This window comes from Scardinius erythrophthalmus, assembly GCF_964197995.2.
Source record: "Scardinius erythrophthalmus genome assembly, chromosome: 24".
NCBI lineage: Eukaryota > Metazoa > Chordata > Actinopteri > Cypriniformes > Leuciscidae > Scardinius > Scardinius erythrophthalmus.
The window spans coordinates 3,533,877-3,561,003 of record NC_138244.1 but is presented as its reverse complement, the minus strand read 5'-3'; the positions used below and the strand labels follow the sequence as shown (position 1 = coordinate 3,561,003).

Genomic DNA, 27,127 nt, shown 5'->3' with positions numbered 1-27,127 from the left:
ACTATTTCTGCCACAATACCATGGTTACAGTTGGTGTTACTACAGTAAATCTGTGGTGAATGTTGGTGATTTGTGAATTGTAAAGCCTTCTATAACTTGTTCGCTCATGGCACAATGTTTCTCCTGGTTTCCATGTCGGTGTTATTTGATCTGATTTGGTTTATAACAGAGAATTCTGTGCTGAATTTTAATGCTTCTCACTAGATCTCCCAGTGATGTTGAGTTGGGGAACGTGGTTGAGGCATCAGTGTGACCTGGGAAAAAGGAAAAAAGGTTGCAAAAAGTCTGGAGACATGCAGTAATTAAGACATGGCGTGAACGCAGCATTATTTTCTGCTGTAATCAAATGCCGTCAATACGGTTTCATTCGACTGAACCCAGAATATTCCTTTAAAGATGCAAGAGCTAATTTACGTGAACAACCAAAATGAATCAAAACGAATCCTCCACAACGGCAAACTCCACGCAATATCACAGCTAACTCAACGAACATGCTTAAAACCTTAAAATATCAGAAAAGCTGATCTCGTTTGGCAAACGTAAAGCGTTCATGCGCTACACGACAGTGAACTGGAGGTATACAACACAAGAGTGATGAACTGAATTAAATAAACTGAGGTAAACGGTTCACTCGTCTGAGGATACGCATCTAAATAAAGCAGCATTCATAACCTGAGACACCACGCTCATATCCGTTTCTGTATCTTCAAGTCAAAAATAAATATGTAGGGTGAGGTTTTAAAAGATCACATCGCAAAACAATGCAACTTTTTTTTTTTTCATTTAAACCTGGAAAGCTTTAGGATTTTTTAAGTAAAAGGAAAAATATTTCAGGTAAAATAAGCAATGAAATTCGAGACGTGTGAAACACTCTTATTTCTCATAATTAACTAGAAAAGAATGAGAAACTGAGTAATTTTCAGGTAACACTTTACAATTAGGTCTCATTTGTTAACATCAGTTAATGCATTAACTAACAATGAGCAATATATTCTTGCAGCTTATTAACTTTTGATCTTAAAAATGTATTAAATGCAGATGAATATTAACTAAGATTAATAAATCCTGTAGAAGTATTCTTCATTGTTAGTTCATGTTTAGTTGCATTAGCTAGCTAATATAATATAATAAAAGCATTTATAAATCTTTCTTAATGGAAAGTAGTTATTGTTTGTGTGTTAGTGCACTAATGTTACCAGATATTAACATTAAGATGCTGTAGAAGTATTGTTCACTGTGAGTTCATGTTAACTTATTGAACCTTGATGTAAAGTGTTCCCATTTTCATTGGACTTTTGGACTCTTTGGATTATATACGGCAAACACGTTCAGTGTTGATATCAAAACAATAGTATAAATCAAGGAACTGCACAAACCCGTACGAGGGCGAATGAGGTAGAGAGACAGCAGAGCGAAACCCCGTCTCTGTCACAAATAACGTTTGCGTAAAGCACGTCAGGCGTTCTTCAACACATTCATCATCCTGAGCAGGAAAAGCTGATCGGACACACGTGTAATCTTTGGGAATCACTCCGAACAGGTCCGGCCGGGAAGGGAAAGTTATTAGGAAGGGTTGTGCAAGTTTGTCAAAGCCAGCAGAGTCTGCGACTTATTAAAGCTATATATTTAAAGGGTTTTTGGCACAAGCATCCAGATCACACTGTCTCCGGATCCATCTTATCCTGAAGAAACGGTGCGACTGGTCTTCATCCAGACACGATCCAGCCGTCTCCATTGAGTTTGCATTGTGTGAAGCTGCCTCCTCGTCACTTATGACTTATAACAAAAAACAGAACAATGTCTGAAAGCTGCTCTGTGACAGGGTGTACAGCAAACAAGCTAAACAACCCACTTATGTGTTATTTAAGGACACATAAGTGGAGACAGGCTGGAGCGAATGGGTAAATTGTGTGATCCTGACACTCAGTATGCACTACGTGTGCAGAAATATCCAGATGTCAGTTTTATATATTATATTTCTGTAAGGTTCACTCTCCTGTCACTGATAACGTTCCCCTCAGTGGCGTACGTTAGTTCTCAGAGTTGTGCTCGGTCTCAATCACCTGTCTCCACTTCTGTGTCCTTAAACACTTGTTTTTGTGGTCGACAGCTTATAAAAACTTATTTCTGGGTTTTTTAGCTTGTTTGCTGTACACCTCGTCACATAGCAGCTTTTAGACATTGTTTTGTTTTTTATTATAAGTCAAATATACAAGGAGGAAGGCTCTCGCAATGCAAACTCAATGGAGACGTTTGGATTGTTTCCCCCACCGTTGTGGGCGTGGCCTAAATGCGCTTTGTCTCTATAGGCCCTGGAATCTCAGGCCACGCCCACTCACATCACATGAGTGACAGGTCCGTCTGGTTTATCTTCCGCCTCGTCCTGAGAGAAGTTTCCGGAGTCTCCGGTGCTGGTCTGCGAACTCTCCGACTCCCCTAGTGGCCGAAAGAGGATCTGTTCGTCCTCGTAATGCAGAACCGGCTTCCCCGCCTCGTAAACATGAGCAGGATCATCAATCTGTGCAATACAAACATATCAGACATCAGAGATCATGGACAGAAAAACCCAACAACAGAGATTTCATAAACAAGTCTAACTTTTTTTAATTCAACTTGCATAAAAGCTTACTATGACATTTAACATCAAACATAAGCCAAACAGATATTGGGGAAAACATATAACAGATCTTACATTGTACAGAGTAAAAAATTAAATTCTACAAATTATGTTTTTCAATATAAGATGTTTTTATACACTTCTTATTACTAGTGATTGGATTTAATGAGTCAGAATATTTTAAGATCTTTACAAAAAAAATTAAAGGAGGGTGTTATAGACATTACTTTATGCTATGTGTAATAAACAAGTCTAACTGGTAACATAAGCTTTCATTCGTTAACATTAGTGAACTGCATTAGCAAATAATGAACAATACTTCTCGCAGCATTGCGTTAATTTCAACATTCACTGATACATTTTTAAGATCAAAAGTTAATATTAGTAAATGCACTGTTACCTAACATTAAACAAAGGTTAATAAATGCTGTAGAAATATATTGCCCACTGTTAAGTTATTATTAGTTCATGCATTAAAATAATGTTAACAAACGAGACTTTATTGTATTGTTACTGGCTGTGGCAATACTTGTATTGTAAGTTGACTGTATTTAATTAAGACACAATTATGGTCAGTTTGAAAAATCTGTTTGATTACGAAATGCATCACAATAAGGGTTATTAAAAAGCTGAAAATAAATGAAAAATAAATGAAAAACTTTTACTAAATGAAATTTAAATTGCAACTAATGGAAATAAGTTTAAGTTGAAGCACTTAAATTACTTACTGGAAATAAAAACTAAACCTGAACTATAACTAAACCTGAAATGAAAATAAGTTAAAGCTAAATAAAACTATTAAAAAAAAATAACAAAATGACAGAAGCACAAAAAATATTTTAATAAAAATTAAACAAAATTAAAATGAATTGAAAGTATAAAAATAAAAACTAATTTGAAATATTAATTAAAACTATAAATAATAGGTTTAATTCAGAAATTCATCACAATTAGGGTTATTATTGTTAACAAAATTTATTTAAAAAAATGTTATTTGAAATAAAGCTAAAATAAATTAAAATATAAATATTAGATAAAAACTAAATGAAAGTTAGAAACCCAGCCTTGGCTATAAACTGAAAGACTAAACAAAAAACTAAACCTGATCTAAAACTAAAACAAAAAAACAACTAATTAATTTGACAGAAGCACATAAATTTAATAAAACTTGTACTAAAATTATAATGAACTGAGAATATAAAGGCTAATTCAAAATATTCATAAAAACTATAAAACAACACTGGGAAAACAATGTTTCATGTTGACTGTAATGTAAATTTAAGTATAATACACATAATTAAAACATTTCTCTTACTTTGCTTTTATTTCCATTAGTCTTCTGAGTATTCTTGAAAATGCTCCTTTTGTTCAGTTTGTTGTGAGCGTCACTCGTAACGGGTCCCGCTGGGTTTATCAGAAGATTTGCTCCACCCTGAAAACAAACAAAATATGTATTTAAATCTCGTTAAAACTGCAAAAACTGTAAAAGCCATAAATCTAAACAAGTTGTGTTCCTAATTTGAGCTTTCAGTGAGAGTGTGTTCGGCTGCAGTACCGAACGCTTCCACTAGAGGAAATTCGTCTCCCATTCGTTTCCAATGCACTCGTGTTTGTGTGACTATTTTTTCAAGACCTTTTAACCTTTTCAAATCATGTCCATGATTATTCTTTTTGTTCACATTGCAAGTGCCAAAACCTTTAACAAGTTTTGTAGCATTCAGATGAAGTAAAAAATTAAACCCCTAGTCTATGTACACACTGGTAAATAAAGTAAACAGATTCTTACTTTAGTGTCAATGAAGTGTGTCCTCATCATCGGTATCAGGGCCTCTGCGGTCTCCGCCTGCTGCTGATTGGCTGATGACGCATCGCTGCGCATGACCTCATTCCTCACCTGTCCAATCATCTTCGAGGAAGATGCTTTCCTGCTGAGAGATCAACACTGACTGTCACACATCGGCTACCATATCGGTATCGGCCGATATATGTTTATTTTTAATGTTATCGGCCTGATAAAAAGATTTGGCTGATATATTAAAGCTGATTAATCATGTATTATTTCCTTCAGCTGTGACTGAGAATGTGCACTGTTCAACATGATGGTTTTGAATTGTTTGAAATATGATTGGAATCACTTTGAAAAGGAAAATACGGTTCAGTGCAAGTCTGTCATATCGGCTACATAAAATTATCATGAGAACATTATAATTGTGTGCTTGAGACGTGATGAGACTTTTGTTTTTGTAATCAGGCTCTCAAAAATAATATAAAAATTTGGATTTAGATTTATCGGCCAATATATCGGTTAGATGTAACTGATAAGAATGTAAATGTGGACCTTGAAATGCAATATAAGTCACTTTGGATAAAAGCATCTGCCAAATGCATATATGTAAATGTAAATGTGGATATTATCGGTTATCGGTATCGGCTGCAGTACCAAACGCTTCCACTAGAGGAAACTCGTCTCCTACTCGGTACCCTTATCATATCTTTATCATCTCTAATCTTCAACACACACAGAGCGATCTAGTTTTGCAGACGTAGGACAGCGCTGGAGACTCACTGTGTTTCACTCTTGGTGAGGAGGATGAAGACGCAGAGGATGATGCAGGACAGAGCGATGCACACGCCAACGATGATCCCCGGCATCGACTTCTCATCCACGTGGTACAGCCCGTCGATAAACGCTGCAGAAATGGTTCAAAAATACATTTTTGTGAAAGTGCAGGTGATTAATGTTCACTTCATTTATATCTGACAGACTTGCATGGCTTATACTGAGATTACAAAACCAGTCTCGAGTCGCACGGTTATGTGTGTGGCGATAGCCAACAATACATTATACGGGTCAAAATTATCATTTTTTCTTTTATGCCAAAAATCATTAGGATATTCAGTAAAGATCATGTTCCATGAAGATATTTAGTAAATTTCCTACCGTAAATATATAAAACATTTACTTTTGTGAGTGAATGCAGCACAATCATGAACATAAATGAACAACTTTAAAGGAGATTTTCTCAATGTTTCGATTTTTTTTGCCTCAGATTCCAGTTTTTTATATAATTTCATATAACAAACCATTCATCATATTCATTTAGCTTTCAGATGATGTATATATCTCATCTGTGACTGGTTTAGTGGTCCGGGTCACAGATAAGAACAGAGGGGTTTGTGCACCTGTTTTCTCGGCGTGGTTGTCCGTGTGCCGTGGGTTTTTCCCCTGGTGAGCTCTGGCCCGGACCCTCAGCTCTACGGTCCCGGAGAACGGCCCGTCTCCCGCAGGGTTTGAGGCCGAGATCTTCACCAGGTAAACGCTTCCCGACTCCAGCTTCTCCAGGAGAGCCATCGTGTTCACAGCTGGACACCAATCAAATCAATAATCAGACAAACGCTGATAATTAAGTGAGATATCATATTAAAATATAACAAAATATATTTAATTTAAAAATAATTTTTATTGTATTTATATAGCACAATTCATTGCATCTGCAGTTGCAGCAATGTCCTTTCCAGAGATAATACAAGATAAATAAATACATAAACAACATAAAACAACAACAGAGAATTTTGACTTCAGTCGAGCGATCGAGAAGGCGCGGTCGAGCACTTGGTGCAGCTCAGATCGAGGGGCATATTTAATGAGCATCATTACTCGACGCCAGAGTAAATTCGCTGAGCAAATTCAACTTGTTCTCTCGCGAGAACTCTGGATTACCAGGGTATAAAAACGATGCATTATCTAATTAAATACATACTCATTTTAACGCACATCATCTTTAAAGGTATGGACAGTAATTGAAATCTACAGACGCAAATAGATCAATTGCAATAAAATAAACACTTAAATACGTATTTGGAACATGTTTTCTTTCCACTCGTCTGATGTGGAAGGAAAAATAGATTAGGCCTCTATCATACACCCGAAGCAATGCAGCGCAAGTGTGTTTTGCTAGTTTCAGCCTGACGCAGTTATCATTTTCACGTCATGCGTGAAATTATTTAAAAGGCGTATTAATAACATGCACCTATAGGAGGGTCCACAACCCTCTGCTTATTACACACACAGGGACGCACAGCAGCACACAAACATGCCAAAAATTAAAAACAAAAGGATTACAAAGTAAAAGATTATTATTGTGTACATAAAGATATGGTGAATCCGGCTTTGACCTCGCGCACGAGCAGATCCGTTTGCACTCTGGAGCGTCTTTCCGATTGCAAATTCCTCTGTGTAAATAGTGAATCCGCCATGGCGCGAGTGCAACTGGCTTTTAAAGCGAATGGGAGATCAGACTCTGACTGGTTTGTTTCACGTTACGCCCAAAACACACCCATTACTCATTAAAAGAACGGGAGCGCCAACCATTTTTCCCGTCGTTAAACTAGCAAAAGTGGATTCAGGCGCCCTAAGTGAGCTTTAGACCAGGCGCTTAGATCGTTAAAATAGGGCCCAAAATCTCCAAATTGAGCGGTGTGTGATAAACACTTGAAGTAGTTCTGGTTGTGTTCTGCTCACCTTCCCTCTGGAGAACCTGCCATTCCCCGGCGCTCCCGGCGCTGTGAGACGCGTAGAGGACGGTGTAGTGCGTCACACACACATCCGGCTGGTCCGGCGGATCCCACGACACCAGCGCCGTGCCATCCTCGATCAGAGTCGCCCTCACGGACTGAGGCGGAGACCACGGGGCTGCGGGAGAGAAGAAGCCTCGAGTCTTACAGTGTGATCATGCTTTTGAATTGCATTAAAATCCCATTCAGTGGCTCAATCCACAGTCTCAACAACGACCCATGATGCATATTTGTCAGCTATTCATAAATTAACTTCTGTAATAGTTGTTTTCACAATGAACAGATTTATTCTGATTCTGAGCAATTTGAATAAATGGATTTTGAAAATATGATTATTAAAATAAAATAAAAAATATGCAAATAGTTAATAGTGTAATCCAAATGGATGGAAATTTCATATGCAACACAAAATAAATTAATCTTTAATTTAGGCCAAAATATTTTTGAGTGGATGGTGATAATATTAAAATATAATTAATATAATATAATATAATATAATATAATATAATATAATATAATATAATATAATATAATATAATATAATATAATATAATATAAAAATAGAATATTATAACATTATAATATAATATAATAATTTTATATGCAATACAAATACATTAATTAGGCCTAAATAATATATATATATATATATATAACATAATATAATACAATATTATAACATTATAATATGATATAATATAATATAATAATTGTATATGCAATACAAATACATTAATCTTTCATTTAGGCCTAAATATTTTTGAGTGTATGGTGATTATATTCAAATATAATGAAATATTATATACCTATAAATTATAATATAATATAATATAATAACATGTTTTTGGTTATATCTCTAGAGCTACGAAAGCGATCTGAACAAAATCATTTTTTTGACTGTTTTGTGTTTTTTTTTATTTCACAAAATTAATTTTGGGAAAATAAACATCTGAGATGAAGTTGGTAATAAAATAAAATATAATATGAATATTTTAAAATATGTAATATTTAACATTTCATAAAATTTAAAATGCAATTCAAATACATAAATCTTAAATGTAGTAAATCGTACACAGTGACAGTGACAGTCTATTCTTTATCTCTTTAGTACTTTGCTTTAACAAACTTAAAATATATGATCAAAAATGCTAGTTTTTAGCCGCTACCTTCCAGGGGAGTCCTGTGATAGACGCTGGCGCTCCAGGGACTGGACATCTGATCCATATGAAGACGCACCGCAAACTCATAACGAGTGTTGGACCGGAGACCTGATAGCGTCACGGTTTGCTCAGTTCTGAAGAGAGAGAACACATATCTGACATCTGAATCCAGAAGCTGAAGTGCAGATGTCAAGGCTTTGCTGAGGCACGGGCACTCACGTTTGGGCGTAGCGCACAGTGTCGGCGTCGGAGGGACTCGCGGGCCCGTAGCGGACGGAGAAGCTGACGGCTCTGCCAGAACTGAACGCAGGACGACCCCAACTCAGACTCACCGATGACGAGCTGCTGGCCTCGGCCTGGATGTGGTCGGGAGGCGGCAGGGTGGCCAAACGCCGGTTCGGTGCGGCTGACACACACACACACACACACACACACACACACACACACACACACACACACACACACACACACACACACACACACACACACACACACACACACACACACACACACACACACACACACACACACACACACACACACACACACACACACACACACACACACACACACACACACACACACACACACATACACACACACACACGTTAACATACTGAAGCTCTTGTTTAGAAGACAAATGCTTAAAGTCCCCCTGTGGTGTAAATCCAGCTTTTAATGTTGTTTATGTGTCTATGTGGTGTTTTTAATGTGCTTTAAGACGAACCATGTGTAAGTTCATAAGTCGACAGCATTACTGAGTATTTCCTCCTTAAAACTGCAGTGAACCAAAGACAGTCTCAAAAACACGCTTTGAAATCGCTGGTGTTTCTGACGTCACAAACTACCTTGTAACCAATCAGATCAACGTGTGATCGTCAACCAGTGGATCTCTGAGCTGAGGGAGTGAGTGGAGGCGGGGCTCATTTGCATATTCATAGAACCACGCATACTAAATGAGGCAAGGGTGTCGAGTTACATTCTAGATATTTTAAGACATGAATGTTTTTAAGGAAAAAACATTTAAACATCATTTTGGTGATCAAAGATGAGTTTTAAGGGATAAAATGACTGACTACAGTGGGACTTTAAAATAGATTACAATAAAGGATTTAAACTGGTAACACTTTAATACACTTTATCATACTTTTAAAAAGATCACACAAGTGAGGATTGAATATAATGTTTTCAGTTAATTTCCTTAAAAAGAAAACTGAATGTAATGTATTTGGATTCCTAATTGCATGTTATTTACAATTACATGAAAATGTCATAGTTTAAATCTAAATTACATCTTTTTGACCCACTTAAGTATATCTTTATAGGTAATTTCATAATTTCATATGACTTTCCCTTTAAAAAGTATATATTTTCTAGGAAATTTACAAAAAAATTTCCCAGTAAAAATAGAATAGAAGCTAAAACTTTATACTTGTATGAAATCCTAATCAAACTTTCTTTAAAAATTGTGTTTTAAGTGAATTACGGTTTACTTTCCATTTAAAAAGTAGAAGTTTTCTAGGAAAATTACACAATGTATTTCCCGGTAAAATTAGAAAGCTAAAACATTTCTGTTCGAAAGTCCTATTTAAATTTCTCTGAATTAGTTGAACTTGTGCTTTTTGACCCACTTAAGTATATCTTCAAAGGTTATTTAATAATTATTTTCTTTGAAATACGTTTAAAGTGCACTGCCGAATGAGAAGTATTTATGGCAAACTAAAATGTAATATAATTTCTTATAATTCTTATAATTGGCATAACAAACATCGATTTTCTAGTTAAATATTGATTGAATACAATTCCCACATGGTTCAGCGTTAAATTTGACAAGTTTAAATCCACAAGTTCATGTGTTTTGAACACTTACAAGGACACCCTGGAGTGTTGACCGTCTGATGGGCCTGATAGCCGTCTCCATTAGCACTGAACGCTAGCAGTTTCACATGGTACTTCACTCTGGGGTCTGAAGAACAACATAAAACACAATAAAATAGAGTTATTTAAGGGTCTTAAAGAGTTAAAAACTACTCTTATGAAAGTTTACCATGGTTTTACTACAGTACCTAAAAAAGGTCAACTGTGAAAGCATGCAAACGTTTATGCTATGTGTGCATTTTCATGTAGTCTATGCATCTGCAACGTTTGGATAAAACACTCCCAAGACATTCGGGTCTGAATGCACAGATTTAGACACTTATCTAGGTTTCACATCAGCAAACAGTGAATGTGAAGAATGAGTTTGGTCAGTGTGTGAAGTCCTGGGTGAGGGGGGTGGGGGGGTTGAGTTTTTAAGGCTCTACGGGTCGAGAGGTCAGAGGTCACCTTTTCAGCTGCCGAAACGAACCGTCTCCCGGGATGAGAGCTTTATGACCCGAGGTCGGGGGCCGGACCGGGAGAAAACTTTATGCTCAACTAGTTAGGAAGAAACAGGCCTAGGGATAAAGCTATTTAGATCCTTAAAGGAAAAAAATTATGTCATTGCAAATTGTTTTCCAAGATAATTCCATGGTTTTCCATCAGTAAAAAAATTTGAAAAGGAAAAACATTTCTATCTATATGGAAATCCATAATCAAGTTACTAATGGATTTTCTTAAAAAAAAAAAATAAGTTGAGTAAATTATGATTTCCCATTTAATTAAAAAAAAAAATTTCTAAGAAAATGTATTTATTTCCCATGAAAAAATAAGTATGGCATAATGTTTCCATCTGTATATCAAGTTACTCACAAATTTTTCAAGTTAATTGAATTAAGATTGACTTTCCCTTTAAAAAGTATACATTTTCTAGCAAAATTGCATAATGTATTTCCCAGTAAAAATTTGAAAGCTAAAACTTTTCTATATATACGGAAATCCTAATCAAATTACTCACAAACTTTCTTAAAAAAAAAGTGTTTTGAGTGAATTACGATTTACTTTCCATGTTTTTTGATTGCTTTCTACTTCTTGTAAAGCAACCTTGAGCTATATAAATATTAAAAAATATTATTGTTATTATTATTTATTAGTTAAGCAAAACCCTAACCAATTCAAACAGAACTCACTCCATCGGGACATTGAACTTAAATTTGCATCGACTCTAAAAACCCCACAAGTTCTTTGACCCAAGAGGGGTCACTTCTGCCCAGCTCAATCCCAGAATCCTTTGTTGGCTGGACAAGTGTCCAGCTGTAAAGGGGGGGGGGGGGGGTCGCTCTCACAGGCTTTTGGCCGACCTTAAACCCAGGCACAATAGATGGAGAAGCAGAGGAGAACCATGGGAAAACTGGAAGGAGACATCTGGGGTGTGACCTTTGACCCTGAGGGGATATTACGTGACACGAACAAAGCCCTGGATACGGCGGACAGGACAACCGTGCATAAGTCCGAACAGAAGACACACAAACTGGGATTCTCTGTCACAAACTGGGATTCTCTGTCTGTCCGAGGACGATCAGATGCTCACAGAAGGTTTATGTTTCAGAAAAAGCTTGACTTGTGCATTTTCAGGGATGCTACTTTAAATTTTCATTCACGTACTTGATGAGAAAAATATGTAGGTAGATTCCTCATTTTAGATTATCTAGTTGTTTTAAGCAGTTCATTTAGATTAGAATTAACTAGTGACCTGCATATTGCATGTTTTTTATATCTGAGCTTAATATGAAAAATATCTAGGAACTAAAATTTATTTATTTCCAAGTAAAAAAAAATAGAAAGGCAAAATGTTCTCTATTGAAATCCTAATCAAATTACTCACAAATGTTCTTTATATTAATTTTAAATGAATTGAGTTTTTTATATATTAGTTGCAGGCCACCTAAAATTAAGCAAAAACGTTGTTGTGTTTTTTTTTTTGTTTTTTTTTGCATTGAATAAAGATTTATTTCACATTTTAAAAAATTAGAAATTTCCAAAGAAAATTTTCCCCAGTAAAAATTTGAAAGGTAAAAAGTTGTTTATGGAAATCCTAATCAAAATACTCACAAATATTCTTTAAAAAATATTAAGTTTTAAATTGAATTAAGTTATATATATATATATATATATATATATATATATATATATATATATATATATATATATATATATAAAATAGAAATTTTCTAAGAAAAGTTTGTAAGAAAATCTTTTCTTATAATAATTTAGTAAATGAGAAAATATGCTTATTTCCCAGATAAGTGTGCGTGACTCACTGAGGCCTGTGATGGTGTGCTGGTGGTCTTGGGGGGGCAGCTGGAGAATGGAGCCCTCTGATTGGCCGTCTGGGTGGAAACAGAGCTTGAATCCCTGGATGACAGCGTCACTGGGAGTCGGATGCCAGCGGATCGTCACGGATGTGCAGTTCAGGGGTTCAAGCTCAAGGTTTGGGGCGGGAGGCACTGAGGACAGAAACACACATTAAATCAACTTATGCACAAATTACAGACATAAATACATTTTCTGTAAAACATTAACAGAACTCTAAGGTATTTTTGCCAAGTCTATGGTAATAATAATGCTTGATGTGCAAACAGCACTAATAAAACAGCACTGCTATTGTGGCTGAGAAAAGCTTTGTTTTTAAGAGAGTACAGTTAACAATAAAATATATATATATATTGATTTAAAAACTAGAAATTTTCTAAGAAAATGTAATTTTTTTTTATTTCCCAGTAAAATGTAGAAAAGTAAAACAATTCTATCTATATGGAAATCTTTATCAAGTTACTTATGAATTTGCTTAAAAATTAAGTTAATTGAATTAAAATTGATTTTCCCTTTAAAAAGTATACATTTTCTAGGAAAATTGCATAATGTATTTCCCAGTAAAAATTTGAAAGCTAATAAAGTTTCTACTTATAATGAAATTTTAATCAAATTACTCACAAACTTTCTTTACAAAATAGTTTTTAAGTGAATTACGACTTACTTTATATTTAAAAAGAAGACATTTTCTAGGAAAATTACAAAATAAATTTCCCAGTAAAAATCAGAAAACTTCAACATTTCTGTTCATTTGAAAACCTTATTTAAATGTAAAAAAAAATAAAAATTATGCGAAGAGCTTTGTTTTTACAGTTTTAGAGTACAGTTAATGATCAATAAATAACATCAGTTTCGATGATGCATCTTGACCAGGGACATTCTGCCATCCATTCAAGACCGTTTCAATTATTAAGGTTTTAATGAGTTCAATAAAAGATTCTTCCATGTCGCCTTAATGCGCGTATTCCACACCAAAACTTCATGTTTTCAACCGGACAAGTTCATGATGAGTTTGTTCAAAATGGAAATCACTCTAAGTCTGTCTAACTAAACATAACCGATCCGTTTGAGCAAATATCCAGCAGAAAAGAGGCTATTCTTTAGGTTCCCTTTATGACCTGAAACTGAGCCGACCCTCAGCTCCTAACTGACAGCTGGGGTCAAAGGTCATCGAGTAACAACATAAATGCCGGAACAAAGCCAGTCAAAAAATGCTGTTCTTACTCAGTATTTTTGTCTTGTTTCCAGTCCAAATATCTAAAAAATTCTTAAATCAAGATGCATTTACTAAAGTAGTAAAATGACATAAAATTTGTGTGTGTGTGTGGGGGGGAATCAAAATGAAGTGAATTTTTGCTTAAAACAAGAACAATTATCTGCCAATAGGGGTAAGAAAAAGAGTCTTGTGTCCGTTTGAATTAAGATTATTTTTCTGACCCCACTGGCAGATCATTTTGCTTGTTTTAAGCAAAAACTCACTTCATTTAGATTTTTTCCCCCCATAAAACAAGACATAATATCTTATAGCATAGCATTGCTCATGGTTAGCCTAGTTCATGTTAGTTAATACATTAACTAACGTTAACTAATGAACCTTACTGTAAAGTGTTACCTTAAAATGTTCTTCACACAAAAAAGAAATGACGCTATTAAGTCTTTCCCTCTTTAACGTTTTTTTATTTTTTTTCTGAATGTTTTGAATGTCCGGTACCTTAAAAATTAAGTGAAAAAGTTCATTTCAAACCCTGTATACATGAATTTTGAACTTTGTTGATCCACTTCACTAATGTTGACTACTGTGGTACAGCGCTTCCAGAACCAAAAACAAACTAAAAACAGTGACAAAGGCAATTGCTATGGGTGAACCTCAGGTTTCTGCTCTCACCTGTGGCGCTGGATGTTTTGGGCGTGCGATGCGAGCTCCAGGCGGACGGTTGGCTCCAGCCCACGCGGGTCGAGGCGGACATGCGGATCAGGTAGATGGTGTCGGGCCGCAGACCCTGCAGGAGGAACTGGGTGCAGTTCTGGCCCGGGACCGGCAGCTCCACGGAGGTCAGCAAGTCGTCCGAGGCCGTGCGGTGGGACAGACGGTACGCAGACACTCGTCCTCGGCTCAGTTTAGGAGAGAGAGGCTGCCAGGACACCAGGATATCAGTCGGACTGCGACTCGTCAGGCTCAGCTCAGGGGTACGGAGGGGCACTAGGGACAAACAGAGAGATAAAACACTTTATGGGAAAGATTTGAGGTTACACTTCATTTCCATAGTCCACTATGCAGATACATGTCAACTAACTCTCAACAGAGTATTCGGTTAGAGTTAGGTTAAATAACGTGATTTCCAAACACTGCGAATGTGTTTTTTGTTTTTTTTTTACAAAAACGGAATTCTGAGTTTACAAAAAACAAAAAAACGGAATTCTGATTAAAAAAATAAAACAACGGAATTCTGAGTTTACAAAAATGAAAATTCTGAGTTTAAAAAAATATATAAAAAAACGGAATTCTGAGTTTAAAATAAAAAATAAAAAAACGGAATTCTGAGTTTTAAAAAAAAAAACTTACAGATTAATTGCAACTTTTTGTCTCACAATTCTGACTTTGTTCCTCAGAATTCTAAAATTCACATCTTGCATTTTTTAACTGTTTCTCTGAATTCTGAGCTTACAAAAAACGGAATTCTAACAAAAACAAAAGCAAACTCTTTATCTCACAATTTTTACTTTTTTCTTGTTATTGTTAATGACATTTTTCTTAGAATTGCGTGAAAAAAGTTAGAATTGTGAGACAAAAAAGTAGCAATTACCGTTTTTATTTTTTTTATTCTGTTGCAGAAACAACTTCCATATTTTTGTCTATGTAGCACCGATTTCATAATTTTTTTGTGCTTTTCTACTTCATAAACAGCCAAACTTTATCTAAAGCCTTCTCAGCAGTGAACCTCCCCTCACTCATTAATGAGCCTTTTTTCCCTCTAGGAAATGAATCTCCGCTTCTATTCTGTTGTACAGTGGCAGACGTGCTATAGTGCATTGTGGGATTGGTTCCTGGACTCACCGTCCTCCAGCGTGTGCTGCGTGACCTGCTCCGACATGCGGCTGGCGCCCATCGGCATGTAGGCCACTATATAAAACGTGTAGTTTCGCGCCGGCTCCAGATCGTCCACGATGTGGCTTGTCGTGTCGTTCCCGATCACGGCCTGATATTCCTCGTTGTTTAGACCTGTAAGATATTCCAACGGGTATATCCTGGATTAGAGACGGCAACAGCAAGACCAGCACAAACCAGTTTGGATCTTCACGCTTCATTCAGACGCTCACCCTCAGACTTCATGTAGTGTATGGAGTAGGCGATGACTTTATCCGCGTTGTACTGGGGTCTCTCCCACGCCAGTAAGATGGCCGAGCTGGAGATGGTTTCCGCGTGGACGTTTCTTGGAGCGCTGGGACGGTCCTCCGACAGAACCACGATGAGACGGGACGTGGACACAACCGAGCCTCGGGAGTTCTCCGCCTGGCACTGGTAGAAGGCGTCGTCTTCCGGAATGATCTGAGTTATCACCAGTTTACTGACCAAGAGAAAGATGTCATTATCAGAAGAGATTACGAAGTTTACTAGAGGTGTTTGTCTGCACACTGCAAAAAATGCTGCTCTTATTCAGTATTTTTGTCTTCTTTCAAGTCCAAATATCTACAAATTCTTAAATCAAGATGCATTTACTAGATGAGTAAAATGCCATAAGATATTAAGTCGTGATTTTTCACGAGAGAGAGAACCCCCACAGTACCTGCTGTACATCTTGGTGCGCCCGTTGGAGTGGATCACCTGCCCGTTCTTGAACCAGGTGATGCGGGGCGCAGGTGTGCCCTCGGCCTGGCAGCTGAAGCGGGCCGTCCCGGCTCTGGGTCGCGTCTGACTCTCCGGTCTCTCCAACAGGGTCGGAGGAACTGCAAACAAATGAGTGAAAACTGTGAGCACACATAATGAACAATAATGATAACTATAACGTTTTAATAATCATTCTAACAGTGAGAGAATAGCGAAGTCCAGACCATTTTAATATTCAATATTATGTATAATTTAATATTCATCAATATTATTGATCTGCCTGCATTGACACCATTATATGAGAACGAATCTAAGCTGGATGATGACATCACTGTTTTAAAGCGGGAAACAATAATAACTGCCGTGTGCTTATAATAAACAGAATGATATCGTCTGTTGGTGTGGACACTTAATTTAGTTATCGTTATAGTTATCGCTCTTGGTGTGAATGCTAATAAAGTATAGTTGTTGTTAATGTTTTCATTCTTAATGTGAATGCTAATGCAGTTATTGTTCTTGGTGTGAATGCTAATATAGTTATCGTTAATGTTATCGCTCTTGGTGTGAATGTTAATACAGTTATTGTTAAAGTTGTCATTCTTGGTTTGGACGATAATATAGTTATCGCCAATGTTATTGTTCTTGGTTTGAACGCATATATAATTATCGTTTTTGGTGAGAACGCTAATATAGTTATCGTTAAAGTAATCTATCTTGGTGAGAACACTAAAATATTTATTGTTAAAGTTATCATTCTTAGTTTGAATGCTAATATAGTAATCGCTAAAGTTATCGTTCTAGCTGTGAACGCTAATATACTTATCATTAAATGTATTGTTCTTGGTGAGAACGCTAATGTAGTTATAGTTATAGTTCTTGATGTGAAGGTCCTTCAGAAGTGTTTATGACGCAAACATCTCTTACCGAGTACGGTGAGGTTCCCGGCCGCTACGGTGTAGTTGCGTGTTCCCGGTGTGGTCGCGCGGCACAGGTACGTGCCACTGTGCTGGGCTTTAACGGCTGAGAAAACTAGGTTCCCGTTTCCCAGAACCCTGGCTCCGAACACGTCTATGGGTTTAGAGTCGGCCCGGCTCCAGGACACCAGCGGCCGAGGGTTTCCCTCCGCCAGACACTCCAGAACCACAGACTGATGCAGACCGGCGCTGATGTTCTGAGGTCCTGCTATGATGTGTGGTTTCATGAGAGGCCTTGGACCCGACGCTGGACAGAGAACGCAGAAGATTACAATGCTTTCTTTATTCCTCTCATAATGATCACTGTTCATTCTCACACAAACACAGACCTGGGATGATGGACAGCTCGGCCTCTCGGCTCGTGACTCGACTGGCCATGTTTGTTGCAAAGCAGCGATAATTCCCAGCATCCTTCATTGTCACGTCGCGGATATGCAACACTCCATTTGGCAAAACGGTGATTCTGAAACAAACAAAAACATGTTCATTTCAGTATGCTAGTACACTATGACCTTTACAATATAGCTTTCGAGATTTTCATATTCAGTGCACAGAGCTGCTTAACCACATTAAAGCTGGTTTTACATGGTTTCTATCCAGTCCAAGCTGCTCATTTAGTCATTAGCTGGTACATAATGTACATTTATCCATTTAGCAGATGTTTTTTATCCAAAGCAACCTACAATGCATTTGAGGTATACATTCCATCAGTAATGTTTCATCAAAAATTATTTTGTTGGTATGAATGTATTTAGGTTTATTCAGTGATGTTAAATAATATTTTTGACTTGAATAAGTTAAACTAGTTAATTTAAATTTTACCATTTTTGGGTTAATATTTTTTCAATGTACCATATAAAAAATAAAAACCTTGACCACTTTAATCCAGTAGATTCAATTCAATATATTTGTATAAAATATATTTAATAATAATTATATTAATTCTGCTTCTTATTTAGTAAATTATTCAGTCTTTTTAACCTGTTAACTGTCATCCCCCTTTTTGACCATAGATGTGAAAATAAATGTGTAATTCATGAATTTTAAAGAAGACACTAAGCAAAAGTAAAAGCACTTAAATTTTTTTTATTTAAGTTTAAGTTTACTGCAAAGCTAAATTTTATTTTGAACAAAATGTGTGTATTACAAAATAATATGGACTCTTAAATTGGTGGAATCAAAGCCATATGTCCAACCAAGTTATGTTCCAAATTTGAAGCTGATATCCCAAAAAATGAGCTGGTAAATGGTTTTAAAGTACCATTTTCATGGTAACAAAATGTCAATTTTTTTTATGAATTTTGAGAATTTCGAATGATACCTAAAGTGTCCTGCTATTGAAATAATTAATGGTTAACAGGCTACTATTAATATTAAATATTTTATTAATATTTAGAAAGATCCTGTTGTTTTGTTGGTTAATTGCACACCTGTCTGAATCCAGAGGTAGAGATCTTTGGTTGAGTTCCCAGTGGATGAGCGCTGGAGATCCGCTGACAGCGCAGGAGAATCTGGCCATCGAGCCCAGCGTAACCTCCACTGGGACAGGGTGGGACACAAACAACAAGACATCTGTGAAAGAGAGAGAGAAAGAATCCATAACCAATGGACTTTATGTTCTAAGTCAACATCAAACCGCATTCACATCCAACTTTACACCCATAACGTCACATATTTCTGAGCGAAAAAAGATATAAATGGTTCACAACAGGGTCAATATAGTACACTAAAACCATAAAAAACATTTTCGTTACTTGAAATGAAATAAACTTAAAAATAATATACAAGAAAAGTGGTATTATAAATATTTTTTATTATAGTTATTGTTAAAATCATAAAAAGTTTTTCATTACTTGAAATAAAATAAACTTTAACTGAAATAAAGTTAAATTAAAAAACACCGGGTTTATTATAGTTTTTTTTAAACTATAGTTATTATATATACTTAAAAACCATTAAAAAAACAACAACATTTTTGTAACTTGAAATAACAAACTTAAAATTAAATGAAATATAAAAAACTGCAGGGTTATTAAAGTTTTGTTTTTGTTTTAGTTAGTATGGTTAAAACCATAAAACATTTTCATTACTTGAAATAAAATAAATATTTTTTTAAAAATACAGCAGAGTTATTATAGTTTTTATTATAATAGTTTTTTAATTAAAAACTAAAAACATTTGTTAATTGAAATAAAATAAACTTTAACTGAAATAAAATTAAATACAAAAAACAGCAGGGTTATTCATTGTTTTTATTAGTTAAAAAACAAAACAAAAATTGTTACTTGAAATAACAAAAAACTGAAATGAAATGAAATAAAACATAAAAACCTTAGCTAGTTTCTAAAGCAACATTTCTAAGTTAAATTTAGTTTAACTTGATCTACTAAAAATTATTATAAAAACTCTATAAACATTAAAAAAAACTAATAAATTGTCAAAAAGACAACAAAATTACCAAAACTAACTAAAATTAGAATGAAAACAAAAAATAATAAAAAATCATTCGAAATATTATTAAAACTAGCACTAGCAAAAAGCAAAAACTAGTAAACTAGCAAAAAATAGCACTAGTTCACAAACATGTAAAGCAAATTGGGCCAATGTAGATTTTAATGTTGATCTAAATTTGTATTTGCCGTTGACTAACAGACTGGTTATTTTGGACCTATACATCAATAGCAAATTTCTTTCACAAAATCAATATAATTCCTTTTCAAATGAATCATTTTAACAACCTCTGCCATAATCAGTAATGAGGTCAGAACGTTAATAACACAAGCTCGTCCTCCCATAATGCTTCTCTCAGTTTTAGTATGGCCATTTAACACTTAAACAGACACCGTCACCAGTAAACTCCATTATAATTTGCTCAATGGACTCAAAACACAAACTAAATGTCAATACAAACAGTTTCAGGCCTGATGTTGAGGCTCTCAGGGCATGAAATCAGACACAAGATCAAATCGTTTCAGCTGGTGTATTCATATAAAGAGTAAAGCACTCAGACAGAGCTCGTTTCTGATCTCAACAGTGATTGGTTGTCTGTTAAAGGCCAGAGTGCACAGCAGCCAATAATAAACAGCTGCTCTAATCAATGAATCAATTGGCTAATGACAGTGAATAATGACTCTTTATAGATCAGTGTGAATCAATGATGCTTCCATTTGAAATGAGTGTCAACATATGCTTGTTACTGTAGGCAATGAACAGGCTTATAAAAAAAAAAATATATCAAGTTTTTCACACCTGAATGAGCACCAACATATCACATGCACAAGGTGATATAACAATAACAATCACATGACTGTTTCTTCACCATTTTTACAAACGGCACTATAAGAGCAGGACATTTTCGAAACAATAACATAAAGACCAGCCCATAATTTTACCCATAAGCCACTGTGTTTTGTTCCCTCCCCCTCTTGTTCCTGCTGAGTCCAGCCAAAAATCCTCTAAAGGCAATCAATGATAGTTCATCTCCTGATAAGATCCCTGTCACTCGTGTCCGATGCAGTCGACGGGATTTATTCACATGTGAAGCTGAATTCCCACTAATAACTCAGGTTTACCCCAGCTTACAAAAACATGTTCTGAGAACGCTTTGCTAACGTTAACCAGAAGTTATGAAAACTTTACATTTCTGAATGTTCAAAATGTCCAGTTTTTTTAAAATGTTTTAAACATGTTTTTTCTTGGTTATAGGAACGTTAAGTGAACATTCCATTTTTGGAAACATTTTTGGAATTGTTACATTTGAATCTTCTCTGAACATTCCGAAACCAGTTGTAACATTTAAAAAGCGTTAGATGAACGTCCAACTGAAAATGTGTTCCATGAATGATGTATGATTAATGTTTTTGTGCAAATGTTTTGAGAACCAGATAACTTTGAACGAACGCATTGTTAACGTTGCTGGAAGAACGTTTGTTCATAACTTTAGAGAACGTTGCGATCCTTGAAGCCTTAACAATTATTTTGTTCACTTGAACACACACACACACACACACACACACACACACACACACACACACACACACACACACACACACACACACACACACACACACACACACACACACACACACACACACACACACACACACACACACTATATAGACTAATGCTGGTTCTTTGTTTAAAAAAACACTCAGTATTGCGTTACAGATCTTATCTATAGACGTTAAGCTGAACTGGTTACACAGCTGTTACTGGTCGGAGAGAAAGTGCAGAAATCTCATCAAAATCTTCAGAGTCAACGCTATTTTAGGAAATTTGAGGAAAACAAATGAGTATATCTTCATACTGCAAGATTATAATATTCATATACCAATATATTTACATGAAACTAAAAAAGTTTAAAAAATACAATGGTACTGCCATAGTTAAACATATATTACCAGTAGTTATTTGTGTCAGTATATGGAGAAAGTCTCTGTGTGTGTGTGTGTGTGTGTGTGTGTGTGTGTGTGTGTGTGTGTGTGTGTGTGTGTGTGTCCAGTCAGCCAGGTTGTAAAGGCCAGATCAATGCCTAGGTCAAACAGGACAAAGGTTTCCTACCAAAGGTCAGAGGTCAGTCAAGTCCATCTGTCCACCCAGTGTCAGTCAGAGACTCTGATTAAATGTGTTCTGGATAAAAACCGTCAGTGATTTGATGTAATTTATACAAGGATTCTAATAATGAACACAATAATTAATGTGCACCCATATGAAGACTAATAAAGTGTTTGACTTTGAGTAACAACTATACGGATCAATAGTAGTAAACCTGTCAATAAAATCACTTCCAATCATATTTTATACCAAAATCAGAAAAAATAAATAATGACTTATATATTGCTCAATAAAATTAAGTCTATTTTAAGATTTTTTGACATTATTTCAATAAGCCTAATTATAAAGCATATATATATATATGCATTTCAATGGGGAGAATTTGCTGTTAATTATATTTATGCATGTACATTTTTCCTGGCAAATTGTTATTTTCACAAATCAATATGAGAGTTTCATCTTGATCTTAACACACACACACACACACACACACACACACACACACACACACACACACACACACACACACACACACACACACACACACACACACACTCCACTCACTCACACACACACACTTGATCTTAGAGGGTTATTCCATCTGAGATGGAGAAATGAACAATTCTCCAGCTGTTCCTTGAAAAGATCCCGTTTCCACTGTTCTTCTGCTTGAGCTTTAAACACACACCCTGACGGCTCGAACACACACACACCCTGACGGCTCGAACAAACACACACACACACACACACACACACCCTGAGGGCTCAAACAAAACCCCAGCGCTGCTCTAAAGACCAGCATTTGTGAATGAATCGAGCGCATCAGTCAGGCTGGACGAGGACAGCAGGAGGACCAGGCCATGATGGGGGGAATAAAGCCAGTCCCACAACCCCTGTGACCTCTGACCCCTGACCTCTGGACAGACCAGTACACCCCTCGCTTCTGCTCGAGGTCCCTTAACCCTTCAGATACTGACTTATGAAGGTCTCTACAAATCACAAACCAGATATATAGTTGATAATTAGCAATCGAAATTATTCGTTTCAAAAAAAAATTAATGGTTGACCAAAATAAAAATGGGGTTTTCAACAACTAATACAATATCTAAAAGTCAGATTTTATTTTATTTGATCTTATTTTGAATTAAATTATATTAAATCAATAATTACTAGTTTAAGCTGGCAATAATAGCAATCATGTCATTTGAAATAACAATCATTTCAATTAATTAATCCAATTAATCTTATTGGTCAATATATTAGCACATTAATAATTTTAAAAATATCTAATAATAATATCTAATATCAGCTAACTGCAATAGTAATCTATTATGAGCATGTTTTATTTTATTTTATTTTATATGCATGTAGGCATTTGAATTGGAAGTGAGTTGCGGAAATGATTCAACGATTGTTATGTGATGAGACAGCTAAAATAAAAGATTTAATACATTATATGTGGTAAAATAGAGATCTTTTAATAATGTCTAATATCAGCTATTATTATATATCACATAATATCTAATATCAGCTAATTGCAACATTATTATATTATATTATATTATATTATATTATATTATATTATATTATATTATATTATATTATATTATATTATATTATATTATATTATATTATAGTTACAAGTTGATGCTGATGAATTCAACATAATAATGCCTGATTATTGGCATTGGAACAGATCCCTGATCCCGAATAATGCCGTACAGATCAGATCCCTGATCCCGAATCTGGGCGTACAGAACAGATCCCTGATCCCGAATCAGGCCATACGGAACAGATCCCTGATCCCGAATCAGGCCGTACGGAACAGATCCCTGATCCCGAATCAGGCCGTACGGAACAGATCCCTGATCCCGAATCAGGCCGTACGGAACAGATCCCTGATCCCGAATAAGGCCGTACGGAACAGATCCCTGATCCCGAATCAGGCCGTACGGAACAGATCCCTGATCCCGAATAAGGCCGTACGGAACAGATCCCTGATCCCGAATAATGCCGTACAGAACAGATCCCTGATCCCGAATCTGGCCGTACGGAACAGCATTGAGTTGTGCTTGAACTTCCCTCGGCCTCTTTGTGAAGGCCAGGGCTGAGCGAGTTCAATAGGCACAGCTGTTCCTCTGTCCACAGGTTCATGGCCGAACAAACGTGTCTTTTCTCCCAGAGGGCAGCCGGGGCCACGCCGGACAAAAGAAGCAGCCAGTAGCCTCTAACAGATTCCTGACCGGGACACAATCACACTGGAGGCCACAGCAATGACACGGCTGAAACTAGCACGAGTGAACAGGGAAATCTGCTTGTGCATGAAGTGTCAGAGCACAGATACTGAAGGTTATTAATATTGTGTCCCTTGTAACAGGTTGAAACTTTCTATCATAAATGTCTAGTGACAGAAACATCACATAACAATCGTCGAATCACTACCGCAACTCATTTACAATTCAAATTTACATACTATAAAAGGCCCAGAAAAAGCAGATTTTCTAAATTGATTTTGGGAGAAAAATATCTATTTTATTGAATATTATGTAATTAAAATAATATCAATACTTCTTTGATATTGTGCATGTGTCAGAGCACATCTTGAGAGCTCATTTACTGAGCCTTTACGCAGATTATTTAATATTTCGCCCATCTATAACGTATATATTTGTTTGTTATAGCCGCCTCATCACATAACAATCACTGAATCACTACCGCAACTCATTTCCAGTTCAAATGCTTTACATATAAAAGGCGTGTGGCATTTTTCAACATTTTCTCAATTGATTTTGGGAGAAAATTGTTATTGCATTGAATTTTATGAAATTAAATTATAAAGAATAATATCACCGCCTCATTACATAACAATCATTGAATCACTACCGCAACTCATTTCCAATTCAAATGCGTAAGGCCCGGACAGAGGCCTTTTCAAACAGTTTCATTTTGATTTGAAACAAAAATATCAGAATTTAGGATTTAAAACATGGTTAAATGGAGCTGACTTGTCTCTATTTGTGACAAATGCTCTTTCACAAACCCCCCAAACACACACATATCATGTGGTCAATCACGGTGTAGACGATACACACTTCACCTTCTTCAACATTTGCTTTTTCACCCCATTTCCCCACTCCATACATACTTGAGATTGTAAAGCTGGATCTTTGGCTCAGGATGGCTCCGTATCTGTTTTGGACGAGACACTGATAGAAGCCCTCATCGGATGGCTCTGTTGTGGAGATGCACAGCGACCCGTTGGACAGGGCTCGCACGCGGACGCTCTCCTGGAGCTGGACGCCGTTCTTCCTCCATCGCACAGCGATAGGAGACTCGCCTTGAGCCTGACAGTCCAACACAACACGCTGGCCTCGAGGTGCAGACACGTCCTCCGGCTGGATGGTGAAGGACAGCTCACTGAAGCCCAAAACCCCTGGAGATGATGAGATGGCGTTATAAACATTGAAATGCAACACATTCTGGTCAAGCTTACACAATAAAAATTACAATTCAAGCAAACCAAGACTTGCATATGAAAGAACGAGGGTAATCCATTTAGTCACAGTCAACTGAGCGAGAGGAATCAATGGTGCTTTTGCTGGACATTGATGCATTTTCATTCTAATCTTCACGACTTTGGGGTTTTCAAACAATAAAAGTGAAATTGAGCCATGTGTAGGTGTGTTATGAAGCCTGATCTGACCCTTAAAATTAATTTTGTTGCTGCATCTTAATTTAGTCAGATTGGTTCAGTCATAAACTAAAATGACTATATTTTTGACTTGCATAAAACTGGATTGATTCATAACATCCACTGCAATGGTCAGATCTTTAAAAGCGACTTCAGTGTTTCAAGATATGATGTTACAATATAAATTAAACAGCTGGTGAAAAGAGACATTACTATGTAGCCTATATATATATATATATTTTTTTTTTTAACCACAAATGCCATGGTTAAACTATAATAACCATGGTTGTATTATAGTAAAAGTGTAGTAGCCATGTTTTTTTGGCGTATTGATCATAGTTTTACCACAAATACCATAATTGAACTGGTTAGTGTACTAAAACAATGGTTTAACTATAATAACCGTGGGTTGTTTGGTTTTATTTGTAGTAAACGTGGTTAATTTTCGCAATGACTAGATTCATGAGCAGCACTTCTAATCAGATATTCACTCAACTAAATAATCTATCAATGACCTAAACCGGTTTAATGATGTAATCTGGATCAGGTTTAGGTGTTGTTGAGCGGTCTCCTCCGATTATCTGCCATTCTCAACTTGGAGACCTTCAGCCTTTACGCACGAGATTCCTGTCAAAATATGAGTGAATGAAACTTCTCTTACCTGAAAACGATAAAACCCAGAGTAAAATCAGCAGACGCTGATGTGTTTTCCATTTCACAGACCCCATTTATCGATAATTCCCAATCATTCCGTGCGTAAAACCAGCGCGCGACCGGAGCGCGTCATGACTCTCCAGAGAACCGAACACTGACTGAAGCTCGCGCTGCTGATGCGCGCGCAGCTCCTGCCCACAGTGAACACGTGACTCCAGCGCGCGTTACATATTCATGAGATCCTCTTGTAATATGATCTGATTTCATCGGAATCATTTGGCATCTTAAATACAGTAAGTTTCACAGCTCCAGCAGACTCGTGATGAACACAAATCAAAAGTTATATATGTCAAATGTGTCAATGTAGTAAATATAAAATATAAGAGATAATTAATGGAAATATGTCATAACATGTATAAATGAGTTGAAAAGTAACAATAGTCCAGGAAAGTTTAGATGTTCAATATTTTCCACATGAAGTGTACAGTAAGTGTAAATATCATTCATTTTCTATGACAATTCCATAACTTTTTTCAAGTTCACTTTTCCCCACCACTTTTTCACTTTAATTCGCTAAGTATCTTCTTCAAAAAGAGACCAGACGACTGTTGCTCCAAAGCATTGAAGATTTATGAGTTTAAGTTGGAAATTTCATTTTCAGGTCTGAGCTCAAAAAGTGAATAATACATGGATTAAAACTACTGCATAAATATCATTTAGTACCATAAAATCCCCTAAAAACACAAAATATAAAATAAATTAAAAAATTTGACCAACACGCCAATAGTACTAGAGGATTAAAATACACACTCTCTCTCTCACACACACACACACACATCTCACATG

The 27,127-nt window shown here is 36.1% G+C and overlaps 1 protein-coding gene across 1 annotated transcript; it reads right to left on the bottom strand.

The window, feature by feature from the left end:
* Positions 1-200: 200 nt before the first annotated feature.
* LOC308684229 (protogenin B-like) lies at positions 201-26,355 on the bottom strand (the record flags this gene model as incomplete). The annotated part of the gene is made up of 20 exons (XM_081355343.1): positions 201-254; positions 2,345-2,518; positions 3,933-4,049; positions 4,404-4,542; positions 5,184-5,307; positions 5,801-5,980; positions 7,140-7,310; positions 8,359-8,486; positions 8,572-8,758; positions 10,223-10,318; positions 12,531-12,716; positions 14,468-14,782; positions 15,638-15,802; positions 15,901-16,148; positions 16,368-16,527; positions 17,333-17,629; positions 17,712-17,845; positions 18,813-18,954; positions 25,082-25,369; positions 26,289-26,355. The coding sequence occupies 20 exons, from the start codon at positions 26,353-26,355 to the stop codon at positions 201-203; spliced, it is 3,372 nt and encodes a 1,123-aa protein (XP_081211469.1).
* Between the last annotated feature and the right edge of the window lie 772 nt (positions 26,356-27,127).